Source organism: Telopea speciosissima, chromosome 2 (genome assembly GCF_018873765.1).
Source record: "Telopea speciosissima isolate NSW1024214 ecotype Mountain lineage chromosome 2, Tspe_v1, whole genome shotgun sequence".
Taxonomy (NCBI): Eukaryota; Viridiplantae; Streptophyta; class Magnoliopsida; order Proteales; family Proteaceae; genus Telopea; species Telopea speciosissima.
In genome coordinates this window covers 81,216,125-81,233,792 of record NC_057917.1, presented here as the reverse complement: position 1 = coordinate 81,233,792, position 17,668 = coordinate 81,216,125, and the positions used below count along the sequence as shown (strand labels likewise).

General features: G+C 40.6%; 1 protein-coding gene across 1 annotated transcript; it reads left to right on the top strand.

Moving 5' to 3' along the window:
- The first annotated feature begins 17,209 nt into the window (after positions 1–17,209).
- LOC122651218 lies at positions 17,210–17,668 on the top strand. Its single transcript, XM_043844524.1, has one exon. The coding sequence runs from the start codon at positions 17,210–17,212 to the stop codon at positions 17,666–17,668; it is 459 nt and encodes a 152-aa protein (XP_043700459.1).

Here is a 17,668-nt window from a genome sequence, read left to right as displayed (position 1 = left end):
ACTTCATCATCATTATAAGTATAGTCATTACCATCAAAAGGGTAAGGGCATAAGTTTTCATCATCAGCATCATCCTTCTCTGTTGGTTGTTTCTCTGCTACATTTATGGAGCAAGTTCTATTGGGACATTTATTACCAAAATGACCCTTTTCGCCACAATTACGGCACACAATGTTCTTCACCCAATCGTTGCCTTTGTTGGATTCTGGCTTCTTTTCGTCCACTCTGCGGGGTTCAGGCTTCTTTTCTTCGATCTGTGGTTGGGGTTTATAATTTGAAGGAGTCTTGAGCATATTCTTCAGATAACTGTACTTTTCTTCAGCTGTCTTGGCATGAGCTGCAGCCAAATCAACAGATCTGAAATCAATGCTAGCCAACTGTAATTGAATCTCATTATTTAACCCGTTGATATATCTCATAACCCGTTGTCGGTCTGTCTCCTGAAGTCGGCACTTTGAAGATAATTTGTGGAACTCTGGTGTGTAGGTATCCAAATCCTTGCTGTCTTGTTGAAAATTAAACAATTCGTGAAACAATTCCTTCTCACAATTAGGAGGAACAAATTTCTCATACAGAATCTGTTTCATGACCTCCCAATTAGTAACGGGTCCAAGTCGCTTGATAAACCTCGAGTGTTATACATCATCCCACCATGAGCATGCATACCTAGTGAGGTTCACATTTTTTCTCATCCGAAAAGGATTTATAAGCAATGATCCTTTCAACCTTGGTAAGCCAGTCAAGAAATTCCTCTAGCCCCTTTTTACCACTGAATTCTGGAACTTCAACTTTGATGCCATAGTCCCTATCTGAAAATTAGCGTGTGATGTCCTGGGGTATAACTGGATTAGGTTGCCTTGAGGTGTACCTTCGATTTGTAAGGTATGAAACTGAGGAGGTGGCGTAGACGTTCCTGCTTCAACTTGTTTGTCGGTTCTCCTCATAAGAGCAAACATCTCTTCCATAAATTTGTCAAGTTTAGCCTCATTCCTTTCAAATCTGGCCTCCAACTTGGCTTCACCTCTCTCAATTCTAGCCACAAGTCTGGCCTCACTCTTCTGTTGATTCTCAGCCAATTCCCGATATAATTTTTGCAACTCAGTGTTGGTGATGTGACCACCTGCCATGGTTAGTAACTGCCAGAAATTGGGCTCTAATACCAATTTGGTGTAAACTTGGGTTAAAATAACCCTTACTGGGTTGCTTGTGGACCCACCCAAGCAAAGGAGCACTCAAATTCAAAATTGATGGCAAACTAGTAAATATTTTGACGATTTGTAAGATCAGTGGCAGAATGGTAATTAATATGAAGTTGTAAAGAAGGATGGCAGGATCGTAATTTGATAGAATCAACTATAAAGAAGGAATTTTCACTAATGAGAAGGGACAGACTTGGACAAACTAAATTAAATGGATAATAGGGAATAAAGAATAAAGGGTAGGGGGATTAAGGCAAATAAGACAAAATAGGGTTAAATTAAACTTACGATTGAAGTCTTCTTCAACCTTTGGAACCAGGGAGTCAAGGTGTCACACAAGAGGAGAAAGTTGAGTGGTAGCCTCTGGAATCTGCCTCAAACAGCCCAAAATCTCCGGATTTGTTGTCGCCTAGGCCTGCTGGTTCGATCCAAACCACTACAGCTGTGGAAATCAAGTGTTATTTGAACTGCAGATTTCTGAAACTTGGAAGTAACGGTGGTTGCAGGTTCCAATTGAGTTCAGAGGATAGTCTTCTCAATAAGGAGCTGAAGTTTAACTTGCTTTATGGTATGTCTTTTTTTTTGGGGGGGCTAAACATGGTATGTCTCAAACCCTAGAGTATAGAAGAGATTAGAGAAGAACTGAAGAAGAGGAGGAAAGGGTTAGAAAAAAGAAAAAAAATCCTGAATTGCAGGGGGAGGAGAAAGTAGCCACGGCATCACAATTCAACTCAATTTTTCATTCATTCAAAACTAATCTCCGTCGTGGGTTACATTCCCTTTTATAAGATTAAAAGAAAAGAAATCATATTCCTATTTGAAACTGAAATAGAAATTAACTCTATCATGGACTCGACTGAGACAAACTTTGACTCACTCTACTTCTACTTACGGCTGAAATAAAGAAAAGAAAATAAATACAATAAATTACTTCTAATTTACCCAACGCCTATCTGCTTCAATAGGACCATGCTGGCGGACAAGGTTCTAAGCCACTTTGATATTGAAGAGCCCTGAAGAGGATGGAGTCCAAGTGATCCTATCTCCCCTACCAGATGAGTGACAAGTAATGGGCGGCAGAGCATTCTATACTGAAGTAAGTAATGGAGAAGAGGAAGCCGGGGGGTCCAATCTCCAAGCGTGATGATATTGGCGACCTTGGAGTGCTTTGGAAGGCCAAAGTTATATATGATCCTGGGGGGGAGATCAAGTGCAGAAGTATGTCCATAGGATGCCCATTGGTCGAGCCATAGAGAGGTGGAAGAGCCGTCTATGATCTTGATGGAGATGGCCTCTAGAGCTACGGGGTGAAGCTTCAGGATCTTGCGCCAAGCCCAAAAAGCATTCGGGGAGGTCGGGGCTGTTCAAATGGAGTCAGAGCAGAGGGGGCCGGAGTAGACCCGATCAACCAAAATGCTATGGTGTTTGGAGACCAACTTCCATATTAGCTTGATAACATTAGTTGTCTTCACATCTCTTATTCTTCTTAGGCCAAGCCCCCCCCCCCCTCTTTTAGGGGAAGACAAACTGCAACCCAACTGGTGGGGCGAAGAAATTTTGTCGCATCAGAACCTTTCCAAAGGAAGGCAGACATGAGAGATTCCAGGTCCTCGATGGTAGACTGAGGAAGCACCCAGATCAATAAATGTAGCAAGACTGAAGAACAGATTTGATGAGCACTAATCGGCCAGCATAAGACAGGAGTCTACCTTTCCAAAGTTGGAGCTTCTTACAAATGATATCTTGCATGGGGATGCAGTGGGAAGATAATCTTGCCGGAATCAAGGGGAGACCCAAGTATTTGAGTGGAAGTTGCCCAATGGAGAAGCTAGTCACCTGGGAAAATAATGCTTTGCCAACCTCCGAAACGCCTCCCAAGAACAAAAGAGATTTCCTCCGGTTGATGCAGAGTCTTGATAAATCCTCAAAAGTTTGGAGACAGGACATGATTATCTCAAGGGAGACAAAGGAGGCTTTGGAGAAGATCATAAGGTCATCAGCAAAAGCCAGGTGGGTAAGCTGAGTATATGCATCGGCTTGAGTCACTCTCTTCTTCTACTAGCATTAGAGGGAATGAAATTCAAGTGTTATCTCGATTTCGATTGGGATTGATAAGTTATATTAGTTATATTAACAGGGCTATTGGCGTTGCTGATGTATCTAATGTTAGGGATTGTTTTGAGAATGCTCTTCGGACAGAAGAATTATTGGCATCTACTGGTAGACGGTTTGGTACTCCAGCTGTTGAGAACAAGAAAAATTTCTCAGCTCCCAAACCCTATACTGCTGGTCCTTCACGTCTTGCAGATCCTACACGATCAGATCACAAAGGTAAAGCACCTATGCCTAGTAGCAACAGGGTAAACTGTTTTCATTGTCAAGAGGTTGGACACTATGCAAAGAATTGTCCTCTCCATAGGAAGATTGCTGCTGTTGCTGAAAAAGAAGAGACAATTGAAGGTGAAGACCCTGATTTATTACTCTACCCATTTGATGATGGTGATTTCAATGCTGATGAGTATTATGATGATGCTCCCGAAGACTATACATACAGTATTAATGTGGTTACTCGACTTTTGGTGGCTGAAACCAAAGGCGAAGATTGGAGGCGCAATTGTATATTCTATACCCATATGCGTTCTAGGGATCACACTATACAGGTAATTGTTGATTGTGGCATCTGTGTTAATGTAACTTCCGAAGCTTTTGTGAAGAAAGCAGGGTTAAAGACTAGGAAGCATCCACAACCATATAAGGTATCACTACTGAATGGTCATACTTTAGAGGTGAATCAGCGTTGCTCAGTTCCTTTACAGCTTCATCAATATTCAGAGGATGTTTGGTGTGATGTTATACCCATGAGGCTCACTTATGTTCTACTCGGGAGGCCCTAGATGTATGACAACGATGTTATGGTTGGTGGTAAGAAGAATCAGTGTGTATTCTAACACAAGGGCCAACATAGTGTTTTCCATCCAGTCAACATACCAGCTGAAATGCACTAAAGAAGATCCTTGTGAACTAATCGGAAGGGTACAAGCTCTGAGAAGAAGGTATTAGCCATTCCACAAAAGGAGTTTTAACACACCAGCCAAGAGTTGGTGGTGATCTGTGAGTTTGAGTCTGAGTCCCGCCACTTGAGGACATGGACCAGTCATCTTCCTCATCAGCAACGCATGGATGATGCTTCCTGTGTGTGTATCTGACCCTCTTTTACCACTCATCCACATCAGCACCCATCTCAGCGACTATCATGGGATTAGGCCTACCTCCTGCCTGGTCCAACACTGGCTCACCTCTATCCCTCACCCAATCCACAATAGGATCCTCAACGTCCAAGTCCACTTGGAAAATATTGCCGAGATCGATAGTTTTCCTATTATCCTCCTGTCCCATGCATATGTGTTGCATCTTCAGCCACATATTGTAGTGCACATACACCAAGTCATATAGACGTTGGGAACCCAATCTGTTTCGCCTCTTGGAGTAGATGAGTGAAAACGTACACCAGTTCCGCTCACGGCCAAATGCGGAACCAGTTCCTTAACTTCTCTGTCATACTCCTACAAAACACCCACCATTCAGCTGCATTACAGCAAAAAAGACATGTTATTTGCATTTCACAAGTTTCAATACATATGTAACTTAAAAAACAAGATATGGAATTGATTACCAACATCACCGCATGACCGGCCGTGCTCTGCAACTTTGGTTCCAAAACTCCCCAATGCATCCCTAAAACTCTTCATCTAATACCCATTTGGAAATCTTTTAAAATTTGTAATGACTCAGTACTATTTACTAATTATATTCCAAATGAATTATGAGACTTACCTCAGTGTTGCAGATAGACTGTAATTTACTATCTGGCTCCAACAATAAGACTAGTATTCAACCCAAGCCTAGGACTATATTGGTACTTGGGGTTCAAATAGTATGCTGAAAATCCACACACACACACACACAAATATACATATATATATATATATATATATATATATATATATATATATATATATATATATATTGTCAATGCATAGTTAAATAGTAATATATCCTTCAAATTATAAGATGTAATGTGAATTAGTTACATTAACAAAATTACTCACCAGCCTTATGCAGTATATGCATAAGTTGAAGCTCCCAACGATCCTTGATAATCTTGATAAAGTGCTTGCTACCACGTGGATTTGCATTGTACATGTTATCCTTCATCATGTCTATAACAACATACAAGTGTGGCATGGTGGACCCCTTAAAAGCGGAGTCCACTATATGCAGAACCTTGACCACTGGGTCCAAGATTTTAACCACTTTATTCAGATTTGTTCAAAAGTCATCAGATGAAATGGTAACTTGTGCTTCCTTCCCATCTTGGGTATTGGACCCTCTACATTCAAACCACTTCTCACAAGCAAACATAGATCTAAGTCCAGACTTCTTCGCTTCAAAGCTTTTGAGTGCAATGTCGTTTGTGGCGAATCTAGTTATGCCCGGCCTCACCAATTTACCCCCACACTTATCCCTCAGAAGGTTTAGTGCATACCCATGGTTGTATACAAAATTGGTCACTTGTCTTGCCCTATCTACCACACCCTGTACCAATTTTATCCTCCCCATATCCTTCAGCATGAGTTCTTTATGTGGGCTGTACAAGGTGTCCAAAAAAGTCGATACTTACTATTATGCATTAACTTCTCACCGACCTTCTTGAAGTTGCTTCCGTTGTCCGTTACAACCAGGACAACATTCTTCACTCCTACCTCTGCTACTACCTCCTTCAACAATTTGCAAATATATTTTGCATCCTTTTTCTCCTTGGATGCATCCACAGATTTGATGAATATTGTCCTCCCATCACAATACACCATAAAGTTGATGATGAACTTTCTTGTAGGACCAGTCCAACCATCACACTAATAGTCACCCCATAGGTCTCCCACATCCCCCTCATTTCAGCAATATACTCCTCAAGCTCACTCTTCTGTTGAGGCAAATAAACATTCATTATCTCATATGGGATGGCTCCCTTATACCTTGGGCCTGCCTCAGCAATTGCATCTATCATCGTCTGATAATAGGGGCCTTGTACGATGTTTGCTGGGATGGTATTGTATAACATGTACTTAGCTATAGACTCTTTCACAACCCCCTTCAAATTTTTCCCTGCTCCTTTATCTTACACTGCTTGCTGCCTTTCTTCTTGTAAACACTAAGATCCTGTTGTAGTATGGGGTCAACTCGTGGAGGTATTACCGGAGGTGGTGGAGGCGTAGCTGCCCTCGTACTCTGTGATCTCCTGATGGGATTAGGCAACCCAAGCTGCCTACGACCTGCTCTAGAGGTTTTAGCTCCTCCTACCACTACCACTACCACCTGCTCTAGAGGTACTAGCTCCTCCATTACCACCTACTCTCAGTCTATCCTGATCCTCATGATAAGTGGCTCTACTCCTCGCATGTACCCGCCGAAAATCCCTATCCTCTTCCTCAGTCTGTATATCATCAGGCACATAGATAGGGTCATTACTATCATCATCTTCTCTATCATTATAGCCTCTCATTGTACTCCTCACTGCATCCTCAAGTTCTATCCTTGCCTTCTCCCTCTTAGCCTTGCTCTTACTTCCTCCCCTCATGTGCTCACTTATGGTCCTAGCTACCTCAACAGGGACCATATGACATGAGACTATATCAGGAGAATTCCCAGTCACATGTCGTTTGAGTCTAGTAGCCCCACCTCCCGAAAACCTCTTATCACAGTAATTACACTTTGTTTTTATTTCATCCCCATCAATTGCCACTCCTTGCAACCATGCAATGTCACCCCTGGGGCGCCTGGGTGGCCTTTGCTCCTCTTGCTTCTGCTCCCCCTGCCTCTGCTTTCCCTGCCTGTGCTGTCTTTCACGGTCCGCCATAATCTGACTTGTTTACTATTGCTCGAGTAAAACATTAAAAACTGAAGCACTTCAAATAAGACTTTAAGAGTTTGAGACCACTAAAACAAGTATATAGTTATTTAGTATTTTTCCCCTAACCCTTATATTTTTCTCATATTTAAAAACATTTTTCTAATAAATATTGGTCTAACACAAACAAAACCGAAAATGATACACCATAATATGCCTCTAATGCACTTCAAAAATTCATATTTTTTCATTAATTTTCAAACCAACATCTCATATTTTTCCTTATTTTTTCCTTTTTAAATATTTTATTAATTTCAGAAAATAAAAATAATTAATTATTGGCAGAAAAAATATTTCAACACCGTGAGGCTTTAGATCGGCCAATGGTGTCTAACATATATTTAATTGATCCCCATCTAGTTTACATAATCCTTAATGTTTTACATTTTTGTTGTAGGAAAATCAAAATTTTAGAGTAGAAAAAAAAAATTTGACATAGTGAGGTGGTAGAACAAACTTTGGGGTCTGACAGAATAAATTCATTACTAACCAACATGTATTGATCATATGTTTTTCAAAAAAACATTTTTTGAGAAAGTGATTTTACCTGAAATAGTGGAGCAAGCTTCAATGATGTTTTCCCTAGTGATTCCGGTGTTGATGCGGCGAAAATTCGAAGAAGAAAGCACAAAAGCGAAGAGCCAACTTATAAGTGTGAAATGGGACTCTTTGGAACTCTCCGTTGAAATTTCGACCAAGAGTCACCAGTTTTGGTAATTTTAAAGTTGGCTTTTGTAACATCTGGCCGAAATTTTGGCGAGATGTTATACACAGTCAAAATTTCGACATCTCGCAGAAATTTCGACTGAAACATTGTATATATTAATTTTTTAATTTGACTGTACATTTTGTCTCAAACCAATCGAAATTTACAAAATTTCGTTGTGATTTTGAACTATGGTTTCTACATTATCCATAGACTACACCCCTCGTGGTAGTATATCGAATTCTGAGATATTCGAAATCTTCCACTGGAAAGGTAATCTTATTCTCTAATTATGGCAATTTGAAGTCGGAAGCCTTCACTGATGTAGACTTGGCTGGCTCTATAGATGATCGACGGTCTACTTCTGGATATTGTACTTTCCTTGGAGGTAATCTAGTTACCTAGAAAAGCAAGAAGCAATCAGTGGTATCTAGACGTTGAAGCGAAGTACTGAGCAATGACCCAAGGTGTTTGTGAGCTTATATGGCTTAAGATGCTACTTGATGATCTAGGAGTGATTACTAAAGAACCTATGAGGCTCTACTAAGAAGGCAGCAATCAATTAGCTCATAACCCAGTTCAGCATGACAAGACCAAGCACATTGAGATTTACAGACTCTTCATCAATGAGAAGTTTGACCAATGCTCAATTTGGATTCTGCTTGTCAATTCTGAAAATCAGTTAGCTGATGTGTTTACAAAGGGTTTAAATTGTAAGTTGTTCCATCATATAATATGCAAGTTGGGCATGAGAGATATCTATGCACCAACTTGAGGGGGAGTGTTAAAGATTGGAATGTCACATCATAGGATAAGGATACCACGCCATAGCTTAGTATTCCATACCATTTATGGAGTTGTACTACATACCGTATTTGTTCCCTTTGTTCTCAATATCCACATTATAAATAAGAAAGGCCTCTGTCATATTAGACAAGCCAAATCATTTTCAAATCTTCTCTTCTCAACTTAAACCTATGAAGATGTTTTGTGATAATCAAGTTGCTATCTACATTGCCAACATAGTTGTCAAGGCGTCGCCTAGGCATCCAGTCGACTTGGGCACCTTGGTCACCTCATTCGTCTACTTGGTGTCCTCTGATTGTGGATCCTCTCCACCGCCTAGGGTCGCCTAGCAGCGATGACAACTATGATTGCCAATAACCCAGGATTTCATGAAAAGACCAAACACATTGAAGTTGACTGTCATTTTGTTAGGAATGTAGTTATGAGGAAGTTGATTGATACTTCATTTATTTATTCTGCATATCAGTTGGGTGATATGTTTACTAAGCCTCTATTTAGTCCTGCTTTCCGGAAGGGCTGTTCCATGCTAGGCATGGGTGATTTATATGCTCCAGCTTGAAGGAGAGTGTTAAGATATGTACTGCAAGTGATGCAGAACCAAGGGTGTACTCAAGGAAGAAAAAGAAGAAGGCTGCTGCCTACCTTGGCAACCAGCCACGATTTTGATTTTCAACTACTGGTAGTGTAACACTGTTCATGAGGTACTGTTCACGTGAACAGTTTTGTTCTATTGGGTTGTTATGTTTTTATTTTGAGTCTTGTAATAAACCAATGAACCAGTTGGTTCCATGGTTCGAAAACTCCTTTCGTTTCAGTGTTTCGGGCTGACCTAAATATCCGAAATTTCGGATATTTCAGTCGAAATTTTGTATTTTTTCTGGTATGTTTCGGTAGGTCATTTCGGTGGGTTTTAGGCCAAGTTAAGGCCTGAAACATCATGGAAACCCTATTTTAGGCTATATAAACACATTTAAATGTTCAAATTGCAAAAATAGTCACCCAAAATGGTGTTTTGGATTTGCACCATTGATTGGCAATGTACGATCGAACCCTAATGTATAACTTAGTTAATTATACATACACATTGTTTAAGACTTTAAGTACTAGAACACATAATAAATTAATGATTAATAAGCAATTTAAACAAGTAAATTGACTTGGAAGTTGGAAACATAAAGTGAATGACTCATAACAGTCATAACTCATAACTCATAACTTAAGTCATAATATTAAGTACATTAAGTCAATAACAAGTTAACAACATAAGAAGATGATAGCAAAAATTCAAAATGACAATATCCCCAATAATCCAATACAAGTCAAGTAGTCATCAAGTGACTCAAATGTTTACAAATTTTCTAATAATAACTACTCCGCCATCCAGGATCAACCCCACTCATAGTCCGATGGAGCCGACGTGTATTGCTCTCCGACCTCTCCGACTGTAGGACAAATGAATGCCACGTCATAGTCTGCATAGTTATCAAGGAGTCTCAATGGCGACGCCATGGCGTCCAGGCTCCTTGGTCGCCTTAGACGCCTTGGGCACCATGGCGGGCTCCTTGGGCGCCATGACGGGCGCTTTGCCGCCATGGCGGTGTCGCCTTGATTTTTGACTCTCTAAAACACCATGAATGCCTTCTCGCCTTGATAACTATGATAGTCTGGGAGAAGAAATGAGTGTAGTGATCCACAGTGGCCATGTAAACTTCATCATCAACATGCTGAAGGTAACCTATCCTAGGATATAGGTCACCAAACTGTGAAGAAGTACTACCCACTGATCCACTATGATATGAGTTATATGACGGCTCCGAGAGCATGTATGGGTACGGGTACGGGCTGTACGGCAGGTGGGTTGGGTAGGAAAAGAAGTCATCCACAAAAGACGATCCACTACATCCCTGTGAGTGGGAGTCATACTCAAAACTGAGAATGGATGGAGAAGATATAGGCTCCCGTCCCCAAGTCAACTGCCCAGCCTGCCCTTCGCCATATGGATGTGAATGAGATGAACTATACTCTGATTGTGCTGGAGATGGACTGCTCTCTATATGAAAAGATGGGGCACGAAAATGCCCACTCGATCTGCTGTCTTTATCGCCAATACTCAGTCCACCAACAGAGCCAGATAGGGTATCAATGTCCATAAGATCAGTCTGCCTACTAGTACCACTACCACGGCCACCAAGACGGGACTGGCCACGATGCTTTCTCGAGTAGGTCGAGGTGGATGGTGTGGGCCGTGTGGCCGGTGTGGGGGCATAGATTGCCTCTTGCTGCTCTTCTACCACATACGGGACTCGAGTTCCCTCATATGCTTGACCACCATCACCATCATCACCTCCACCATCACCATCTCCACCACCACCGCCACCGCCACCAGAGGACACGGACCAATCTTCTTCCTCCTCATCAACATTGCCACCAGTAGGCTGGAACAGTATGGGTGACACGTCCCGTGCGTGTACCTCACCCTCTGCAGCCATAAAGTCATCCACATCAGCTTCTATATGTTCGGCTATCATGGGGTCAGGCCTACCTCCAGGCTGATCTAACACTGGCTCACCTCTATCCCTCACCCAATCCACAATAGGATCTTCATCATCTGACTCCACCTGGAAAATGTCAACGAGATCGATATTTTCCCTGATACCCTCGTCCCATGCGTATGTGTTGCATCTTCAACCTCAAATTGTAATGCACATACACCAAGTCAGATAGACGTTCAGAACCCAATCTATTTCTCCTCTTGGAGTGGATGAGAGAAAATGTACTCCAATTCCGTTCATAGCCAGATGCTGAACATGTCTGGGAGAGAATCTTGATTGCTATTTTTCTTAAATTGTCTGCCGAACCCCCATACAACACCCACCATTCAGCTGCATTACAGCAAAAGAGGCATGTCACCTTCATTTCAAAAGTTTCAACACATACATAATTTAAAGAATAAGATATTGAATTGAGTAATGACTAATGAGTACCGGCATCACCGCATGTCCGGCCTTGCTCTGCAGCATCGGTTCCAAAACTTCCCAATGCATCCCTAAAAGTCTTCAACTATAAACATTTGGAAAATATTTAAAATTAGTAATGACTCATTACTATTTAGTATTGAACTGAGTAATTCCAAATGAATTATAACTTATAAGACTCACGTCATTGTTGCATATAGCTTGTAATTTACTATTCGGCTCCAACTTGGCAATTATTTCTTTTACTTCGTCAATAAGACTACTATTCAACCTAAGCCTATGATTGTATTGGGACTTGGGGTTTGAATAATATGCTAAAATTGACATTACATATTGTCAATGCCTTAATAGTTAGTAATATATCTTTCAAATTAACTTTAAAAGATGTAATTGCATAAAAAACAAACTACACTCACCAGTCTTATGCAGTGGATGGCATAAGTTGATTTTCCCAGCATTCCTTGATAATTTTGAGAAAGTATTTGCTACCTCGTGGATTTGCATTGTAAACACCTTCATTCATTAAGTCTATGGCAGCATATAGATGTGGCATGGTTGGTCCCTTGAGAGCAGAATCAACTATATGCAAAACCTTGACCACTAGGTCCAGAAGTTGTACCACTTTATGCAACTTTGACCAAAAGTCGTCTGATGAAATGGTAGCTTGCGCTTCCCTACCACCATGGGTATTGGATCCATTCCAGTTGAACCAGTCTTCAGAAGCAAACATAGATCTAAGTCCAGACTTCTTGGTCTCTATACTCTTGAGTGCAATGTAGTTGGTGGCGAATCTAGTTATGCCTGGCCTCCCTAAGTCACCCCCACACTTCTCCCTCAAGAGGTTGTAGACAAAGTTGGTCATTTGCCTTGCCTTTTCCACAACATGTTGTACCAATTTGATCTTTCACATATCCTTCAACATGAGGTCTATCCAATGGGCAGCACATGGAGTCCAAAACAACCGGTACTTACTGTTTTGCATCGACTTCTCACCGGTACTCTTGTAGTTGCTTCCGTTGTCCGTTTCAATTTGGACAACGTTCCCCACTTCTACATCTTCTACCACTTCCTTCAACAGTTTGTAGATATACTTTGCATCCTTTTTCTCCTTGGATGCATCAACAGACTTCAGAAAGATTGTCCTCCCATCACAATACACCATAAAGTTGATGATGGACTTTCTTGTAGGACCAGTCCAACCATCACACATTATGGTCACCCCATAGCTCTCCCACATCCCCCTCATTTCATTGATGTAGTCTTCAAGCTCTCTCTTCTGCTGGGGCAAATATACATTCATAATCTCATGTGGGGTGGGCCCCTTATACCCTGGGCCAGCCTCAGTAATGGAATCTATCATAGTCTGATAAAAGGGGCCTTGTGTTGTGTTTGCTGGGATGGTATTGTATAACATCCACTTAGCTATAGATTCCTTCGCCATCCCCTTCAAATTTTTCCATGCTCCCTTGATTTTTGGTTGCTTGTTGCCTTTCTTTCTATAAACACCAGGTGCTTGGTGAAGTGCTGGGTCATCTCGTGGTGGTACTACTGGAGATGGTGGAGGCGGAGCTACCCTCGGACTCTGTGATCTCCTAAAGGGATTAGGCAACCCACCTGCTCCTCCACTACCACTAGCACCAGCTCTAGAGGTACCAGCTCCTCCACTACCACCTACTCTCTGTCTCTCCTGATCCTCATGATAACTGGCTCTACTCATCATCAATGCTCGTCTCCAATCCCTAGCCTCTCGCTCAATCTCTATATCATCAGGAACATAGACAGGATCATCACTGTCGTCATCATCATCACCATGATCAACATCATCATGATAGCCTCCCGCTGTACACCTCACTGCTTACTCAAGTTCTACTCTTGCCTTCTCCCTCTGAGCGTTCCTCTTACTCCCTCCCTTCATGTACTCAATGACAGCTCAACAGGGACCATATGACATGAGACCACTTCAGGAGAATTCCTAGCTAGATGTTGTTTGAGTCTAGTGGCACCACCTCCCAAAAACTTCTGGTGACAATAATTGCATTGTATTTTTCTTTTATCCCCATCAATTGGAGTGCCGTGCAACCATGCAATGTCACCCCTAGTGCGCCTGGGTGTTCTCTCCTCCCCCTGGCCCTGGGTCCGGGCCGGATGCCTCTGCCCCTCCTGCATCTGGCTCTGTCGTTTACCACGGTCCGCCATAATCGGACTAGTTTACTGTTGCATGAATAAAAGACAATTCATTAATCACTGAAGCACATCAAGTATATAACTATTTAGTATTTTTCCCCTAACCCTCATATTTTTCTCATATTTAAAAACATTTTTTAAAAATATTTTTCAAATAAATATTATCCTAGCACAACAAAACCGAAATTATGTGCAAATGGGCAGCAATAAAACAACATGTAGAATTCACTTATAGCTAATTGTGTATTTTTCCCCTAACCCTCATATTTTTCTCATATTTAAAAATAATTTTTTAAATATTTTTCAAGTAATTATTGGCCTAGCACAACAAAATCGAAAAGATATGTAAATGGGCAGCAATTAAAAAGTATGTACAATTTACTTTTATATTTTTCATTAATTTTAAAACAAAAACCTCATATTTTTTCTTATTTTTTGCTTTTTTTTAAATATTTTTTATAATTTCCAAAAATTAAAATAATTACTTATTGGCAGAAAAATATTTTCGACACCATGAAGCCGTAGATCGGCTAACAGTGTCTAACATATATTTAATTGATCACCATACAATATACATAACCCCTATTATTTTTTTATTTTTGTTCTAAGAAAATCAAAATTTTGAAGCAGAAAAATAAAAAAAATAATATATATACCAAAAAAAAAATTCGACACCATAAAGTTGTAAATCGGCTTCCAGTGTCTAATATATACTAATTTCATCACAAACAAACATATTGATCATGCATTTCCCCAAAAAAAAACAAATTTTGAGAATATGGTTTTACCTGAAATAGTGGAAAGGCTTCACAGATGTGCTAAGAAGGTGTTTCCGGCGTAGATGCGGCGAGAAGATTCGAAGAACATACCCAAAATCATCAACAATGAGTGAAAATTGGGCTTTGGAGACCAAAAGCTCGAAAAAGAAGACACAGGTGAGCTCTCGGTCGAAATTTCGATAGAGTCTCAATGAAATAGTGTATTTATATAAAGTGGTTTATGTAACTTTAAGTCGATATCTTGCGAGATGAGATATTGGCTCGAAATTTCGCAAGACAATCGAAATATTGTATTTTTTTTTATTCGAAGTCATGTTTCGTCTCGACCATCTCGAGTTTTTTGAAATTTCCGAAATCTCAATCGAGATTTCGCGAGATTTAGTACTATTGTAATTGGTTCAAATTGGTCCAGTTTAAGTTATGGTCAACCATGTGGGCTAAGTTAGTAGTTAGTTTCTATTTTCATAATTAGTAGGTGATTAAAATTAGTAGTCACATTAGTTAGAAGCTGATTGTGTTTTGTAATTTTGTAATCGAAGTCAAGGGTCAAAATTAGAAGTTTTTAATTTAGGACTTTCTAATTTTGTTCCCTTGCCTTTTCTCTCTTTATGATAGTCAATAAATACAACCCAAGAGGCCATACAAGCCACGATTTCTATTCTCCAATACTGCTGCTTGCATGTTGCTTCAATGAAGCTATTTCCATGGTGTTCGATCCTTGGTGATGGAGCTGCTGTGTGATCCAAGCTGACTCCTTGCGGCGGGAAGCCCAGGAGGCTCTTTCTTGTGGCTGATTTTCATTCCCTGCAAGTCTTCAAGCCTTGAGAAGTCTTCCCCTTCAACCGAGCTCCATTGCTGCTGCCCAGACCTTCATTCCCAGGTTACCTTCTAATTTCTGTCTAACCTTCTAATTCCATTACACCCTTCCCCTGCTCAATCCAACCATCACCTTCCTCCCATCTTTTGAGCATTCCTTCCCCCAACCAAGAGCTCCACTCGACCCCCCTTTCAGCCTCTTCTGACCTGCTGATTGACCTCCATAAGAAATCTCCCCAAACCCCTTAAATCCCTATTTTCTTAGCCTGCTATTCAAATCGGCAGACAAGAAACCCCTTCTGTAGATTTGTTTTGCCTAACCCCTTGTCTTTCCTACTGTCCCAGGCCTATCCCTTCACATTACCCTCACCCTTGAACTAAACCCTACCCTATTAAACCTCCCATTCTTAGCCCATCGAACTGAACCAATTTCCCTGATTTCAGATCCTATTTGGGACTGGTTGAGACTTCAATACTGTCCTACATTAGCAAGGGTATTATTATCATACCCTGCGGTACTATTTTTAGTTTTCTTTGGTCACAATAGGGGGAGTGTCCCTATTGTGATATATGTTAAGTTGTAGAGTTTGTTGATGTTTAAGTTACGTTAGTTAGATTCTTTCCTTGTAATTAGTTTTGTACTCTTAGTAAGTTTCCTACTAAGAGTCTGTTAAATATATTAAATGTGTATGGGGGTCCATGACTTAATGTACCGTGGGGGTACATAAGTAATGGATACAGCTAGCTAGTCCATAGGCCAGCTGTAGTCTGCCAGCTGTAGTATTCTTATTTTGTTCCTATTCTCTTTCCATATTTCAGTTATTAGATGTAATTCTGTTTCCTTAAATTAGGAAACATATTTAGAAAGATTATTTAATATATTTCCTGCATGAGAGGAGCAGCTCTCACAACCGAGACTGCTCTATCTCTAGCAGGCTCTTCTCTCATCTTCCCTCTCCTTCATCTTCTTCTTCTGATCAGTCTTTTCTTTTTATTTCTGTTACATGGTATCAGAGCCAGGTTAAATCCTGGTTATTCTTTCTACAATTCTGGTTTGATCAAGTTAGATTCCCTCCTTCTTCTTGGCTGTAGCAGCCTAAGCTGCCTGTCTACATGATGTCCTAATTGATGATTACGCAAGCAAACTAGGACTGTACTGCTATCATATACTATGTCTGAAGATCATGTGCTGTGTAAGGATTGATTCTGCATACATTCCCTATAAGGGCTAACTGATGTTCTAAGGATCAAGTGAAGGATATCTTCTTGCACAAGTTTTTTTTGTGGATTTTTTCTGGTTCTCTTCATTCCACCAGATGTACTTCTCCAACCTGGAGGGTTCTATTCTACTGCATATATGTGTCACTCGATCAGAGTTTTGAGACCTTTTGAGTTCTCCTATTGCTGCTCCTGAAGGACTACAGTTTTTTTTTAACCTGCGATACTCTGTTTTTCCAAGTTTTTCTGGGACTGCTATATTTTCTATAACTGCTGAAGCTGTTGGCTTCTTGGTCTGAGCTTCTGGGCTTTTATTTATCTTCCCAAAAGCATTCTTAGATATCTATATCAGGTGATGTTATTCTGATTTTTATCAAAAACAGTTTTCATCCCTGTTTTGTGCTTCTCGAAAGCTATTTTACTGGCTGCCGGTTTTGCTATGTGTATTCTGCATATATACAACTTGTTGTGGATTCCATATTCCTCTTGAGCCTTAACTGGTCCTTCCCTTGCTGTTACTTCTTCACTGCCTGTTATTCCTTTTCTGGTTTAATATTATGGAAGAGACCAAAGCTACTGTGGACCATATTCATCTACCTATTACTGGTGTTAAACTGGCTGGGATTTCTAATTACACTCTATGGGTACAAGCTGTACAAACCTATCTGTATGCCAAGGATAAGGTCCAGCATCTCACTGAAGATCCTCCTTCTTATGACCCTAAAGATAAGACTTCCACTGCTGCCTACACTACTTGGATGCGTGATAACTCCACTGTTAAAATCTGGTTATGGAATAGTATGGAACCAGCCATTGTTTCTAATGTTATGTATCACTCCACAGCCAAAGGAGTATGGACTGATCTTCGTGGGACATATTCCCAAGCCAAGAATGTGTCTCGTATTTATGAAATATATGAGAAACTATTTACACATAAGCAAGGGGATAGGTCTCTCAGTGAATTCTTTGGCAGTTTTAAGGGACTTATTGAGTGTCCTCATGCCTCTCTTAGATAG

What these genes read in the sequence shown, in the direction of transcription:
- LOC122651218 (XM_043844524.1), top strand. Translation starts at nt 17,210, where the DNA reads ATGGAAGAGACCAAAGCTACTGTGGACCATATTCATCTACCTATTACT.